The sequence below is a fragment of the Eleutherodactylus coqui genome, chromosome 9 (genome assembly GCF_035609145.1).
Source record: "Eleutherodactylus coqui strain aEleCoq1 chromosome 9, aEleCoq1.hap1, whole genome shotgun sequence".
In the NCBI taxonomy this organism is placed as follows: Eukaryota; Metazoa; Chordata; class Amphibia; order Anura; family Eleutherodactylidae; genus Eleutherodactylus; species Eleutherodactylus coqui.
The window spans coordinates 76209044-76225927 of NC_089845.1; the positions used below are offsets into that span (position 1 = coordinate 76209044).

General features: G+C 40.9%; 1 protein-coding gene across 8 annotated transcripts in view; it reads right to left on the reverse strand.

The window, feature by feature from the left end:
• PTPRM (protein tyrosine phosphatase receptor type M) overlaps positions 1 to 16884 on the reverse strand; it is a 665244-nt gene that overhangs the window by 149666 nt on the left and 498694 nt on the right. For all 8 annotated transcript variants that reach the window (XM_066579573.1, XM_066579570.1, XM_066579568.1 and 5 more), the window contains 2 exons: positions 5506 to 5657; positions 453 to 527 (listed from right to left, as the gene is read on the reverse strand). In XM_066579573.1, coding sequence (XP_066435670.1) covers positions 453 to 527; positions 5506 to 5657 — 227 coding nt within the window. The remainder of the gene's footprint in view (positions 1 to 452; positions 528 to 5505; positions 5658 to 16884) is intronic.

Consider the following 16884-nt stretch of genomic DNA (forward strand, 5'->3'; position numbering starts at 1 on the left):
GGGTGTGTCTCGGGATTAGACTGCATGCCTCCTAAAGTGAGCAAGACTGCCCAGATGATTCTTCATGGATAACTAGTATATTACACACTGTTTATAACTTTATTTTATACTTCATGCTGCAAGGATAGTTCACACAGGTGCGTTTTTAGAAACCTATTACCGTTGGGTATGACAACATGATGGCGGTGTAGGAGCCTAAATGTGGTAACAGGTTACCTTCATCCCCTCAATAAATCTTCTAAACTGGTAGGAAGGAAAGAGTTAAAAATTATTATTATAATGGTGTTGTCCTTTAATTCATAACTAGTGAACTAGAAAACTAGACTGAAATGATAAACTCTGCCCCATGGACACAATGAATCGCAGATCCCACATAACACCGTTAACGGCTTATTGTATTTGAAGAGAAGAGAAACAAAGTGCCGTATGAAAAGTACTACTTGTTTGCTTACCTGGGTAGTAGGAATTAGGTACGGTTGTACTCAGTGTGTTTGTCTTCATAGTGAAGGATGAAGGTGAGGACACAGCTGTAAATATAGATACATGTATACATTATACACAATAAGTAGCAGTAAAAGTCATCTGTCATGGACATCAAACTATAACATATTGTCAAATCTGCACCTCGTAAACATATATATAAAAGCCATAGTTCAGTACTTTGTGTATAAAAGTAAAAGACTATGTATTCAGACAAAGTAACACTTTATACATATAAGTACATATTTATCAATGCAATTGAGTCAGTTTTCTATAAACAGTGTTATGGGGAATTGTCAGATAACGGGGGCACAGCTTTATAGTGCCATGCAGTGCCACGCATAGCAAAAATATAGTGCTATTTCTTGGCTAAAAATGTAGAGGCTCCTTTACACGCAAAGATAATCTTTCAAATGTCTGAAAGATTGAACGATTTGGCGATCTATTTGCATAAACTGTTAATGGCCATGAACACGTTATCATCTTCATTTGCATGTAAAAGGGCCTGCACGAGTTGTTTGGAGAGCTCAGCATGTGTTTAAACACACACCCAGCTGTGCAAACAGCTGCTGACACAGTCGCATTGTTCTCCCTGCGGCTAGTGTAAACATGCCGTGGGTAGAACATTCTGCAGTCTATTGAAAGATGAACGAAATACATTCAAATGGAATGTATTCGCTCAGTCTGTCAGTGGCTGAACAATGGATTTTAAATGAACTAAAATCCATTGTTTAAACAAAAAAATTGCATGATGGCAACGTTTACATTTAACGAATATCGCTCACTTTCAGCCATTTGGATGAATTTTGAGCGATAATCGTTGCATGATAATTCACAGGCATGTCTGCTAGAAGTACTGTACCCCCCCCCCCCCTCTGACACTGTGTGGGGGTATAGTGGCTATTATTCAATCAGTGGATCTCACTGTCAGTGCTACCATCTTTCTTCTATCGCGATCCCTGCAAGTATGATCAGCCCTCTGGACATGATTACTTGGATGGAAAGATGAAGATCTAATTACTTGTGTGTGGAGGTAGATGATGAAGCTCTGGATGGGATCACTGGGAGGAGGGGATAGTGAATGTCAATACTGCCAGGGGGAATGGTGAAGCTCTGGATGTGATTAATGTGGGGGAACAATGGGGAAGCTTTGGATCTGATTACTTGGGGAATCTGGTAAATAGATGCAATTATATTGTTAAGGAATTCAATGTTCCGTCAATATGCTGTGAGGCTCCAAATCAGAGGTGGTTATGGCGGCCGCCGTGAGAAAGCAATGAAACACAGAGATCAGGCCTGTGTCTAGAAGCAATCTGTGTTTATTCTGTACGTTGTCATTTCTTATACAAAAAATAGAAGGAGTATCAGTAGGCGTATCAGTAGGCGTATCAGTAGGCGTATCAGTGCAAAGGCTAGTGTTACAAGGTTCAATCTGTTATACTGAGGTCAAAGTACTAAGGTGGTGAATAATTGCGTTTTCTCAATAAACATGGCTTCTTTTGTTGGAATGTAGACTGACTGTCTAGTACCTTGATTCTTTATCACAATCTACATTTTAATCACATGCCCTAGACAGCAGTTAATGATCGAAGCATTCCATTATCCTTTGATCATTGTAACGAGATTAACAAGATCTTGGAGACATGATGGACATTTAAGATTACACCTCTACTTAATGTAATTAAGTACTAACCTAAATGTACAAGCATTTATCAGAGCTTTTCATAGGACACAGAATAGAGTGTACAATTTAGGCCTAAAGCCTCCGGAAACGTATATCAAAGATACATACATATATAAATTAATATGTTCATAACCCTCACAATATTTTGTGGTGAGAGGTCTTAAATTAAAAAAAGCAGTCTGGTGTGAGGGTCTGATGAATTGTGGGGTCTGATGGCTGAATTAGTCTTGCTGTATGAGTTTAGAATTAATTTGAGTCTGATGTCTGGAGTCTGAGGATTTGGGGGTTTTACATCTGGGGCCTGAATTAATTTTGCCGTATGGGTTCGGCATTAATTCTGGGGTTTGACATGAGGTGTCTTAAATAATGTTGCTGCGTCTTGCATATAAAATTAATTAAGAAAAAAAATGCAATTGGGCCAGGTGAAGAAGCAGCGTATTTGAGTGAAATTCTCGGTGTGGATTCTGCACTGCAAATCTGCAGGAATTTATAGCACAATGCAAGTGGGTAAGTTATTGAAAGCCCCATCCACATGAACCACAACAATTCTCTCACAGAAATCAGAATATGCTATGGATTTTCTAATCCACAGCATGGTCATTATGGTGTAAAATACCCCGGATTTCATCCTTTGCAGCTCAAAGGATACAATTCGCATCAAGAGGGCCGCAACAAAATCCACCTGTAACACTTGGAAGTATTTTTGTCTTATATAGGCCACATATTCATAGTAAATCAATGGAAGAAATTTTCCACTGTGCCTAAACCAGTCCTAAATTGGTAAGTGTTCCCTGAGAATTTTTTTTTTTTTACAAAGGGTCCGTTGTTGCTAAAGGGGTTAGGAAGCCTGTTTTAGATGTGGTGAATTCCGCTGTAGCAAACTGTAATTATTACTTCAATTGATTTTCTCTCTTCATCCACTTGCTGTTACCTGTTCTTGGGCAATAGTCCAGAGTAGCCGACACGGTGCAGATGCGTTAAGGGCTACGATATACATTGGGGCTGGACTAATGTTCAAAAATATCTTTACATTAGTTTCATAAAGCTCTAGTAGAAAGTACAAAAAGTTTCTTCCATTGATACAGACTACATTGGGCAATTTACTACTATCTTCATTTTTCTTTTGGCCTGTTGTTCGTTGTTGTGGTTTGGTTTCTTCCTTTTTAAGAGAAAAGAAAATCCTCCTCTATGGAGTGCAGCAGTGAGGGACTGGAGGTTAGATGGAAGGTGTGCTGGATCTGGAAACCACTGAATGCCCAGTATTCAGTTTTAGGCATAACTATGTACGGGGACTGAGGGGGAGGTGCTCAGCTTAGAGATCCACTGTCCCTTCAGCCCCCAGGCTAGGTATCAGATAGTGAATCTGTTTTCCCCAAAGTGTTCCTATAATAAATGTTTTAATTTCCTACCAAATAGTTTTCCCCTTAGTTAATTGGGTCTGATTTTTTTGAATTAGTCAAACAGGCATTTCACATGGCTGACAATCAGGCATGAACATTTGCCTGAACGTTCGCTTTCTCAATCATTGTGCCAATAATCAGGCAATAAATGAGCCAATGAATGAGCAAAAAGGGAGATGGGCAGCTAAACAATGATAACAGTTTGAGATATTAGAGTCTCATGTAGCGCAGAGTGCTAAGGCAGCAGTCCTAAGCTCTCACTCACGACCTGAAGGTTGTGAGTTCAATCCCCGCATGGTTCGGAAGCTGGCTCAATGTTGACTCAGCCTTCCATCCTTCCGAGGTCAGTAAAATGAGTATCCAGCTTGGTGGGGGATAATAAATAAATAACCTAAAAAGCACTGTGGAATAAGTTGGCGCCATACAAATAGCAAGCTTTACTTTATTTATATTAAAGGGGTTGTCCCGAGGCAGCAAGTGGGTCTATACACTTCTGTATGGCCATAATAATGCACTTTGTAATATACATTGTGCATTAATTATGAGCCATACAGAAGTTATAAAAAGTTTTTTACTTACCTGCTCCGTTGTTAGCGTCCTCGTCTCCATGGAGCCGACTAATTTTTGGCCTCCGATGGCCAAATTAGCCGCGCTTGCGCAGTCCGGGTCTTCTGTGTTCTTCTATGGAGCCGCTCGTGACAGAGAGCGGCTCCGTGTAGCTCCGCCCCGTCACGTGCCGATTCCAGCCAATCAGGAGGCTGGAATCGGCAGTGGACCGCACAGAAGAGCTGCGGTCCACGAAGCAAGAGGTTCCCGGCGGCCATCTTCACAGGTAAGTATAGAAGTCACCGGAGCGCGGGGATCAAGGTAAGCGCTCCGGTAAGCTGTCTGTACGTCCCTGCATCGGGGTTGTCTCGCGCCGAACGGGGGGGGGGTTGAAAAAAAAAAAAACCCGTTTCGGCGCGGGACAACCCCTTTAACAGTTGTTCGTCCTTCTGCCAGAGCATCTGTACCGTGTGAAACAAAATGAACAAGCGTGACCGATATGCTCATTGTCAGTCACATGACCTGCACTTGTAAAAGGACCCAAAATCTGGTGATTAACACAGGACACCTCCAATGTATGGCATTAGTCCACAGACTTAAAGGGTGTCCCGTCAACTCCTGTGGCATAACGAGAGGACATCATGTGATTGTGCACAAGTAGTTCGCTGTATGCACCCGGTGGCATTGTGGACAAACAGTAAGGGGATCAGAAGGTAAGTCATTATTTAAGAAGAAAAAAATCCCACCTTAGGACTCAGTGCCCCCTTTCCTATAAGCCAATCCCTTTAGTTTATGGGGCTCGTAGTACCCAACAGGTTCCCTTTGACCTGGCTATTGAGAACGTCCATAATAACGTAAAGCATTCTGATAAGGTGAACAGCAGAATGCACTTTATTGCTCTTCAAATATTTGATGTTCTGACTTGCTATGTCACCCAACGGTTAGTGCTGCCTTACTGTAGTGTTGGAGGGCTGCACTATGCTTGGATGACTAGTTTATTTCAGTGGGTGACAGTCTGTCGTAGAGAAAAAAATGTCACATTTCTTTTTTTTTAAAGCACATTTCCAAAAGAGTCCTAAATGAGCGAAATGAAAACAATGCACGCCATATGCCAAGGAAAGTACACCAAGCTCCTGGCTACACACTTTATAACTTGTTCTGATTATTTAGAGAAAATCTTCAATGCATCAGTGGCTGTTCGGAACGCAAAGTGATTTAAGGCACAGCAAGGGAGATGTTGATTTTCCATAACCGACTATTTTGTCCATTAAATTGATTGGTTAATGAGGTGGAAAAATGCCTTAAAAGTCACTCATGTTCATTTCAATCGCTTCCTCCTCTATGCATTAGTAAAAATAAGACAAGAGTGTTGAAGCAAAATCATTTACAACTTACATCTGCCATTTAGATTGTGAGTGTCCATAAAAGAGAAAGCTTCATCACAGTTAGTGCCTTGCTCGGTGTAGCTTTTATCCATTGAATTCACCATCACTGTCATCTCCTGACGAGTGTTGCTCAGGGTCTCCTTCCGTTTCTTTGCCAGCTTCCTGGGAAATAACATGAATCAGACATTAGATTTAAATATAGCTTAGTAGCAGATGAATAACTGCAGGAGGTGCAAATGTACAGGAGCGGCACATTATTATTATACTGGGGGGGGGGGGGGGGGTTATAACAGCATATGGTTATTGGGGAACCCTGGTCCACATGTTACATTGGGGTACAAGGAGTTTCATGTAAAGCTTCTGTTCCCCAAATTATAAAAAAGCAATGCAAGATTACAATATTGTCTTCAGGGTGTTCCACTGAGTGTTTTTTAGCACCACAGTCCACACTTCCATGAGTTCTATCTCGTTTGCATTCCACCGGTCTTTGATGACTAGAATAGCACAGTAATAACAAAAAGAAACCTGATGGACCCATTATAACTCAGATTAGTCAGAGTCTTTTACAAAACCAAGTGTAGGTTAACGTAAAGGGGTGTTCGCACCTTGGCTAAAGACTGGAACATTGCTCTGTACAAGGTGCCATGTGACCATAAACGGGCCGAGAGCATCTGAGATACGTTGTTTATGTCACTCCCACAGAAGTCACTGTGAATTATGTAAACAGGGTAGCACAGTGAGCTAGGCTGTTTTTTTAAGTCATGAATTACATGAACAGCATAGCTGTTTATGTAACTTCCAATGACTTCTATGGGAGTACAGAAACAGTGTAGGGAAACTTACTCAGCGGTTTATGGAGTCCTGACCACCCTTGACCACCTCATAGAGCCAAAAAAGAGGTGATGAGGTCCACAACTAGAGATGTGTGAGTCCCAGAGGTGTGACTTGTCTTTTACATCCTGTAGACATGCCATAAAAGTTTGAAAGGGGAATACCCCTTTAAAGCGACCCTCAAACTTTAGGACATATTCTGTCCCAGGACCAGAGGGTGGAAGGGTATCTTAGTTTCAACATATTTTATTAAGAGATTTTCAAATGTGGTACAGGTGCATAACAATTTTACGTGCCCACACAGGGGGCTAATTATTGCCATCCTAAAGTACACTAGTTTGTAATATAACATCTTACTCCTAGTATGGAGTATTGGGAGGGGGTAACAAAGGGTATAAAGCAGGGGGTCGACAATGATCCACATCCGCTCCCTGGTATAAGTATAGTAAATAACTGGAGCTGGTTTCTAATGGGGAAATTTAGGTAGTTGAGATAAAGTGACGTAGTCCTGGGACTTCGAGGTTGTAAATCCCGGGTTGTCACATACCTAGGAAATTGGTTATCTGTCCTAATTACGTGGATCCTTTCGTACAGCATAATTGTGGATATTCTATTGATCACCTCAGGGAAAGAGATGTTCGAAGATTTCCATCTAGAGGCAACGTTAATCCTTGCGGCCATACAAATAAACTGTATAAGTTTATGGACTCTAAATTTAAACCTAGGAGAGAGTGATCCCCTAGGAGGGTGATTTAGGTATCAGACCCACAAACAACTGGTTTAGCAAGTTATGAACTTGTGTCCACAGTTTCTCCACCACCGGGCAGGACCACCAGGTGTGAAGCATACTCCCCAGAGCCTCAGAAACAAAGCGGTGAGGAGGATGGGAAGTCGTGGGGTATCTCTTCTGGTATTCGAGCTGCTATTCTTGCCCCCTCCGTTCTGCTCGTTTGGTGCTTTGATTCAAAGCAGCTACAGTGCATTTGTAGTCCTAAAACTATCAATGTACTGTGGATGTTCTGGTAGTCTAAAGATGGCGGTGGCCATCTTGGCAGCCTGAAAACAGAATTGAAAGCGGCAGAACGAAGGGCCAGGAAGAGGAGATAAAGTACAGGTAAGATATCCATCCCTCCATCCCATGGTCCTGGGGCAGAGTTTTGCTGCAAAATCGGAGGGTCGCTTTAATGCCTATCCTTAATGACAGAAAAAAATTGAAGATTATGACAAACCCCGGCAAAAATATAGACATTTATTAGTAACCTTTGTCCTAGTAGTACTTTATCATACTCTACGTAATTGTGGAATAAATGCTCAAGTCCATTAGTCAAATGTTAAATTGGAGGCCCGTTATCTCTGTGGCTAATCACTCTCACCATTCTCCCCCTCTCTACTTTTCAAACATATTTTTTAGAAGAATTCTGAGTCCAGAACTGAATATTACATGTATTGAAATCAGCTGAATGCAGCTGCAGGCAGAGGCAGGAGCTAATTGATTTATATGAAGAAAGAACTTATTAGGAAGTGGTATAATACAAGTATGTGTTTTATAAGACTGCACATTGTGCCAACTGCTTTGTTCTCTCCTACAGTTTATATCCTCATATTCTTTAATCTCAACCAGCATTATTACCGAAATGTATAGACAATCCAGTTAGGATTTATCAAAGCAAAGCAATTTATCTGCATTGTTCATATTCCTCCATCTCTGGAAACCGAATGTCTTGATGTTCACTGATATCCTAGGTATATAGACTATATCTAAATAGATTTTATGAGTAGCTTTTCTTTGCGGCACATATTTTTGTAATATTATTCTGTCAATCACGTTCCCTTCATTCTGCATTTTCAGCGCTCTACCTCTATGCTAATGAGTGCAATTCAGAGTCACGCTGTGAATGTATAATTCATTATTAAAATATCTCATTACTTTTTTATATTTGCTGTTTTCCAAAATACTAATAAACAGTCAAATTGGAATTGGAGTAGGAAGGATATATGTAAAACGAACACCCTAATGAAGCGACCATGAGGACACGTTCCGGCGTGGATTATCATTCAGGCTACACACAGCACATCTGCAACAATTTGTGGTACAATACACATGGATGGGGTATGCAAAACCAGAAGAACCTTCAGCCGTTCACATAATTCTTTCTTCATGAGATATTCCAACATAACATTATGCTGAAGCCTCCTGTTGTAATGTTCACTATTAATGATAATTAGCCCAGTCTTTTCCCCCTGCCCTCCCTTAGTGGCACAGCTGGATGTTGTAGGGGTACATATAAATGCTCTAATTTGTCTTGGGCAAATCATATCTTATTTAGATTCTGTTCCACATGACTTTAAGTTAGAAAAAGCTTTCAAGGTCAATAAAAACCCCAGTGAAGTAATTGCCAATTGTCCTTCTGTAAAGAGGAAATGCCCCCGACTCTAAATATGGCAATAACAGAAAAACAAATACCCTTGGACCAAGTACTCAGGACTGGCCTTAGGGGTATGGGAGCTGTGAAGCTGCTTAGGGCACATCACTACTTAAGGGGGCTCTGCTAGCCCTGATGACCTTACATCACATAATTACATTCCCCTAGCCTGCCCACTCCCTGCCACATCAGTGACCATGTTCAAGTTTTAAGAGAATCTCTCACCATCTTTCCCAGCACAAGTTAGTGAAAAGCATGCTGATCCTAGTGATATGTATACTGCATGCATCTGTACAGCATTCTGGGGGAAACATACATTTTATTAATAGCAGCCAGACACAAAGGACTACAGGAAGTAGTCCTTGACATTGATGAGCTGCAGGCTAGCTCCACTCACCCCGCCCTTCAGTCAATGATTGACAGCTATCTCTCCATGCACAGTTATAAGCAGACAGCATTCAATAATTGGCTGGAGGGCAGGGTGGGTGGAGCTAGCCTGCAGCTCATGACTACGGAGGACTACTTCTTGTAGTCCACTTTGTGTGGCTGCTACTAATAGAATACAAGTTTTTCCCAAACTACTTTTATCAGTCTGCCTATCGCTACCTTGTGCAGCAAAAAGATGGTGAAAGATTTCCATTAAATTAGACAACCGGGTACTCAAAATCTATGGTGGAAACATATGGATATAAGGCATCACATCTGTTTAGTGACTTTCCCATTACAGTGATTTTATAATGACCTGAAATCTGGTTAGACCGATGCATTTTATTCATCTCTACAATAAAAGTTACAAGATTTTTTTGCAGCCGTGGCATAGAAAGATTGACAGAGGCGAGAAAAACAAGACAAATGTCTTCTACACACAGTAAGGACATGGAGGAGATAACATGTGGCAAACAGCTTCAGTAACATCCCTGTTCCAGCTGACTACTTACCAACAAAGAACAGAAGCTGCACTGGAATCTACTTAGATGCACTCGTTTTGGACTTGTGCCCATCATTATTATATGGTGGTAGGAGAACAGCAGGTGTTCGCGTTATTCTAACGCAGCCATCTCCGTCTTTATTGCATAGTGAAAGCATCTAAAGCCACATATTGTTGGGGAGGAAGATTCATGACTTTGCCGTTGACAACGTTTCATTGGTACAACAGGGCCATTTTCAATGTTACACAACTAGGTGATTGCTTCAAGCCTCTGAGCTGCCATAATAACTGAAGCTAATGTTGGAGTATTAAGACGATTGTTGGAATTCGAATGAAGACACTACGTGTGTTCTTGTACAATTAAGTTCAGTAATGACATTTGTTGCAATGACTTCCACTCCTTCCCTACAATGCTATGCAATGTAATGAATGGTCCCGAGGACAGGGAGGGGGCACTGCTGCTGTTTATTCAAAGACACCAGCAGAAGTTAATAGACAGTTATAAACTAATTGAGTGTGTCTGTTGTGATATCTTTCCATTCATCTAGCTCTTTCTATTTAGCTGTGGAAGGTTTCCATATGGTGCTGAACCCTGCTGTTAGCACTCTGAAGAAGTGAGAAAAAAAAACTAACACTGGGAAGTAAACTTTAACTGTTCTTGTAAATGTTTTGCCGCTATTTGATATTAGTAGAACAGTTTTACATTGCAAGTAGTCTGAAATGGTCTTAGAACTTGAAGGAAACTTGCCATTGATCAACAACTTCTTGACTGATGAAGACCCGTGTAGGCCTGAAAACATGTTAATTGTCACTCTTGTTTTATTTTAGTTGGCTGTGAAATGGTATCACATACTGAGGACTCATTAGGTCAATATCTCACGGTAATTGCTATTCTACAGCATAAATAATAAAGATGACTAGGAACTGTTAGATTTCTCTTTATTTTTCCTTAAAGGGGTTGTTTCAACATGATACCCTATTTCTAAAGGTAGCCAAATTGGTGATTAGCAAATCGCCTCTCTAGGTAGTCCCGCATTTTGCCTACAGCAGTAACTGCTGAAGGGTATGACCACGCGCTGCAAAATTTGCCACTTGCAGGTTTTGGTGCACATCCAACAACAGCATCAATTTGGATGTTAAAGGTGGATTTTAATGCAAATTGTTGTGAAGATTTTGATGCAGATTTTACTTCTTCCTTTGCAAAGTTGAAATATGTTGTGAAAATCTACAGCATAAATTCACATGTTGCAGATTGTGGATTTAAAATCCGCATCTCAGGTCAAATTTGCGCAGGTGGTTTTTTTCAGCAGGTGTTAGTGCAGTATGTTTCCACCGGAAGCATGGGTGGAGACATGGGTTGGCGGGCTTAGCTACAGGTAATGCCCAGGGCACACCAATACCCCCAGATTGGCTCCCGCACACATCAACGGAGACAAACATACTGCACTAATACCGGTAATCTGTCCTTCTCCTAGAGCAGAGGAGGCTCATGGGAGTTGTAGTTTAGCCGGTGTGCCGCTGAACACATGCAGCACCCTGGAAGACTACAAGTCCCAGGCACCCCGTGGGTGCTATGTGTACACAACAAACAGGCACAGTTACTAGGACGATGAGGGCACCCGGCCTGTGTGCACTGTGAGCTCTGCTGCTGGTAGCCGGGGCACCGGGGAAAAAGATATTGGCAAGCGGAGGAGGGGAAAGCACCCTGCACCGGTCACTGCTCAGCCCAGATATAGGCAGGTATGGCGGGCCCGGGGCCTGCAGTCACAAAGACCCACTCGAACTCTGACTCCGTGTAGGGGGCGGAGGAGTGTGGTGAGTGTGACAAGGACTTCATTATTTATGGACAAAAAGTTCATTATAGTGATCAATCCTTAAATGGTATCAGTGGAGTATGTCTCCACTGATGTGTGAAGGAGCCAATCAGGAGCTGTGGGCGTGACCTGTAGCTAAGCCCAGCCAACCCATGTCTCCACCCATACTTCCAGTGGAGACATACTGCACTAGTACCTTTTCAGCAGTGTATAAATGAGACTTCTCAAATCCAAACCACTTTGCTTACACTGTAATATGCTGCAGATTTTCTTCACCCAATTTTATTCAGGAAAATCTGAAGCATACCTGTGACATGTAAACATACCTGATTGGTTACCTGTATAACACAAGGATGGGTCTAGTACAACAACAGCTGTCTAATAGAGGGGAATTTAATTTGGACATATAGGATGTATCTTGGAGGTTGTCCCGAAGAAACAATATTAAGTGCATCATTAATTACAGGAAGGTGTTAAATAAATTGCTATATACCTTTTATTTAGTCTTGAAGCTATACTTGAATCAGTACTTGATCTAATTGTACTGTGACTAATTGGGCTAGCATTTTGAATTTTGTTTATGGAGCAAATTTGACGCTGTTAATTAATCCATTGTGCAGACTGTATTGTATAATCTTATCCAGCATAGGTTAACCCATCCTGTTCTCTGTGCACGGCCACTCTTCATAATAAATCAGACTCCATCTGCATAATACAGTATGCTTTTTTCCATGAAATTGCTTATTTTAAAAACTGTTCTTTTTTGTTATTATCTAATGTACAGGGATGGGAACATTAGGCTTGTTACAAATAGGTACTTAGAAGTAAATTAAGTTACAACTTTGCAAAAAAGAAAGAAATGATAGAAATCTGGATAAGAGCAGTACGCATTAGCTTGCTTCCATCACCTAATTGGAAGAGCACTAATAGCTCACTAACCATCTTACTCATAGGAGGATTGCTTTTGTGATCCATCTAAAGGATAGGTCATGGTAGCAGGGAAAGGGTTAACAAATAGACTCCTAAGGAGTCAGATACTTCTGTCTGTTGCTCACTCTCCATAGAACATACTGTGTGGCAACCCACTGACTTGCGTGACTCTTGCAGAAGACTTCATTAGTCATTGCCATCTTCAATCTGCTTCAGTTATGTTACTCCTGGATCCCAGAGGAAAGGCGCTCTCCTCGGTAAACGCAAGCTACACTAAAGATAAACTGGCTCATTTTACAACACATCAGGCCAGCACGTCCTTACTCTCCACAGCATCTCAAAACACAGGAAAATCTATAAATGCTATTAACCTTGCCAAAGTATTAAATGAAAGAGATGTATGTGCAGGCAGGAGCTCCGAAGCCCTGGCAACCTAAATACTACCACAACAGTAGTCTCACTTCTAGGAGACATCATTTACATAGGACAACAAGTGCTGAAAGTTATTTGCATCTATGTGACACTTTCTACTAGTTTTTCTTACAGTTGTGTTAGGCCGGTTTCACATGACCGGATTTGAAATGTGGATTCTGCGATCGCCTTCCACATGGTCAATCAGCGGTATGTACTTTCCAATTTTCCTCCACACCCATGGATACGAATTGCATATTCCGCGAACGGAAAAAAGATCGCAGCATGCTCTACTTTAACGCGGATGAATTCCATTGACGTCAATGGATGTATGCAAGCCGCAGCCCATTTGCAATTAATATTGCATATGAGCGGCAGAATCGCTCACAGACCACATAGAAAAGCCGGCTTGGGAAAAAGGAGAGAGAGAATCATCTGAGCGATGTTCTCCTACTTTCTGATGTCATTTTCTTCCTGCGATCTTTCTTCCACGTGGACGATATGATGTACGTACATGCGGACAATCACACACATCCATGATTGAACACATCCATACGCAATTCTTTTCCGCGATGGATCGCAGGTCTTCCACTGTGGATTTCCGCATGCAGAATCCGACCTGTGTGAACCTGGCCTGACTGTGCATCCATCTTCATCCTATCAATCAATGTAATTCGTGCACCTATACTACTTTACTGGGAATCCTCACAATTAATATGGAAATGTTACATTGCAGGTTCTTTGGGGGCAGGAAACATTGGGAATACATGAAGGGTATCAACATTGTATCAAGTACTAAAGAAATATATGACTACAATGACTCAATACAGTCTGCGTGTTTGCAATGTTTTTGAGACGTATTAAGTTGTCACTTACACAACAATCCCCGTTGCATACCTCGCTGAACAGCTGTTTTTGGCAGCAGAATTCTCCCTCAATGCTCATCTTCTCTGCAGAAGCAATGGTCCTCCAGAGCAAGAGTTCTCTAAGATGAGGCTAATTGGGGAAAGTCCGAACCGGAGGGCTCCTTGCCCTGTCATCTGAAAATAGCTGCTTACAGCCACAAAATACAACCCCATGAATAAATGGATCAGAATTTAGATAATCCAAGCTCTGATCAGATCAAACAAGAGGATCCAAGTGTTCAATCCATCAACTGCCGTGCGCTTGGTGATATTACTCTCGAAATTAGGAATATAATATTGCGAAATTGGATAACAGAGCCCCCACACTTGGTAAGTGAACCAGAAGTATGGACTTGGCCATTCTTTTGGAATATTTTACATTTCACAGAAATCTGATAAGTTTTGGCCCTGTTGGTCTAACCTTTGGAAATTTACAAGCAAAATTTTGTGTAGTATAAAGTTGGATTTGGGGGGGGGGGACGGACTTAGAGAGTGTGTTCTCTTTTTTTTCTGTTTTTCATTCTTTTTTAATTTTTGGATTCGTTATATTGTTATAGCTTATATTTTGGATGTAACTAATGTAAATAAAATTCCTTCAAAAAAAGAATTTTTAAAGAGTGCCTGGTTAATGTATAGCCAATATTTGTGGTTTAGATACTGATCAACCTATTGTACAATTGCTGTATGGTGTACTGTGAGGGTGGGCCTACATGGGACAAGTATCATTTAGAATAGCGACTACAGAGGGTTGTTAGCGTACAGATGACTGCTTGTGTGTTTTTAAGCAGAGCAATTATTATTCCTGTTCTGAAGTACTTCCCACTCTGCAAAGTCTATTGTCTAGGCGGTGAAAGACAAATGATTGGCTTTTTACACCAGACAATAATTAATCTACCAGCAACTTATTTTTTAGGTGAGCTAAAAAGAAGCAATTAGTGACTAGTGAACAAATCCTTGTTTGTCACTTCATTCACTCTACTAAGTGATTATTCGGACAAGAGTTGTTCTGTGTAAAGCCACCATAAGGCCCAATGTCCATGTGCGGATGTGATGTATTAAATCAGCGCGGTTTTCCCACGCAGGAGATCCGCAGCTCTAGCTATCCATAGGAAACAATGGGGCGTCTGCAACTGAATTAAACCCTGTGGATTTGATTTTTACGTGCTTTGTGGATGCCCGGCACGGATCTAAAATCGCAGCATGCTCCATTTTATCGTGGATGTGGCTCCATTCATCTCTGGGAGATGAAAACACACAATCCGCGATCACCCGCAGACCATTAAAAAAATCATTTTTAAAATGATCCGCAGTGTATCCGCTGCGGATATCCGCATTGAAAATCCGTGCGTGCCGTGGACATTGGGCCTCACAGTATGATGTCTTACACATCTGCTGCTGCTTTGTTACATTGTAGTATATGGAACTTTAAAACATCCTATTCATAAAACAGGACAGAGTATCAAACCACAATATTCCTCTATCCATAGCATTTTACTATCTTTGTCCTCATGTAAATAATACCCTGTATACTGAACCTAGGTTGTTAATCTCTCGGGTGCGTATTACATGTATCATATCTCAAGTGTCTACTCACACTGTGTTCTTCCTTAGCTTTTAATAAGTATAGCACAGTGCATGATCCTAGCCTTGGAGATACTATGATATTTGAGTAGGGGGCACTTAAAAACATAGAAAAAAGTCTAGGATAATTCCCCAGAATTGCTTCTTCAAATAAAAAATGCATATAAAGTTTCTATTCACATCACATTCAGGAGGATCTCAACAGAAGGTTATGATGTAACCTACCGTATAGATATACAATGGGATACTGTACAGGTGTGACACTGCTAATGCATCTCGCTCTAGTGGGTTACTGCAGGAATGAGTTGCAGCTCAACATGACTACGCTACTTGTATAGCGTAGTCATGATTAAAAATGAATGGCTGTGGCCATGCTTATCAGGCGCCTGGTAGTATACGATGCAGATGTAGCACACATCCTTTAAGAATGGCTATGCTACATCTGTATGTACCTAATTGGCTTCCATTGTAAAAAATGCATACCGTAGGTCATACAATTTTCTATTGTATGGCTTTGCATGGAATAATGTAGTTTATTACGTTATTTTAAACCGCAAAAAAAGGAGTACTGGCACAAACAGCCTCGATGGAAGCCAAAGGGACACTCTCTTGGCTTCTGTCAGGTGAATGGAGCCCTATGGATAAGTCTTGTATATACTGTGTTTCCCCGAAAATAAGACAGTGTCTTATATTAATTTTTGTTCAAAAAGGTTTAACTTTTTTACATGTATAGCTGCCTGGACTTTTTTAATTAACTGTTAGCAGGGCTTAATTTTGGAGTAGGGCTTATATTTCAAGCATCCTCAAAAAGCCTGAAAAATCATTTTGCATGCCCAAAAATTCTGGAAAATCATGATATGTCTTATTTTCAGGGTATGTCTTATTTTCAGGGAAACAGGGTAGATACATGTAGAATGTGATGTGAACGGAGCCTAAACAATTTTTTTTGTATAAACACATCACTACTATTACAGCATTTGGAATAATATTCTCTGTTATCACTATAACCGCTTGAATCATTTATGATGAAACATGTAATTTCAGGGGAATTTCAGTGACTCTTGTTTACATGGTAACTTTTTCTCCCTCTATCAACTGAAACATCGCCTAGTTAAATTGTTCCAGCTTATTTAATTTGCTTGTCAATTAGATAATCATACTAGCTTTAGGGATAAAATATGTTTCTTGCAGAGGGATTGCTGGGAATGTATTGAGACAATCAAGGAAGGAGATGTCTCATAAATTAATGAGCTTTCGCATGGGGAAGAGAGGGCTATGCTTTAGGGCCACTGAGGTAGCTGTAAATTTGTCACTGACATAAATTCTGCCACACTTTGAATTGTTGGGAAATTAAATCCGTAACGGCTGACAATACCCTGCTATTAAATCAGAATTAAACAGTCTAATGATTCATCCATCACCGAAGCACTCGCACAGCCCATAAAATGATTTGGTTGCCATATATTTGCCACAAGTGTTTTGTCAAAGTCCAGGCTGTGTACTAATTTACGAAACAGCCGTGTTAAAGTAATAGGACATCCATTATTGTCCAGCTATTTCATTAGT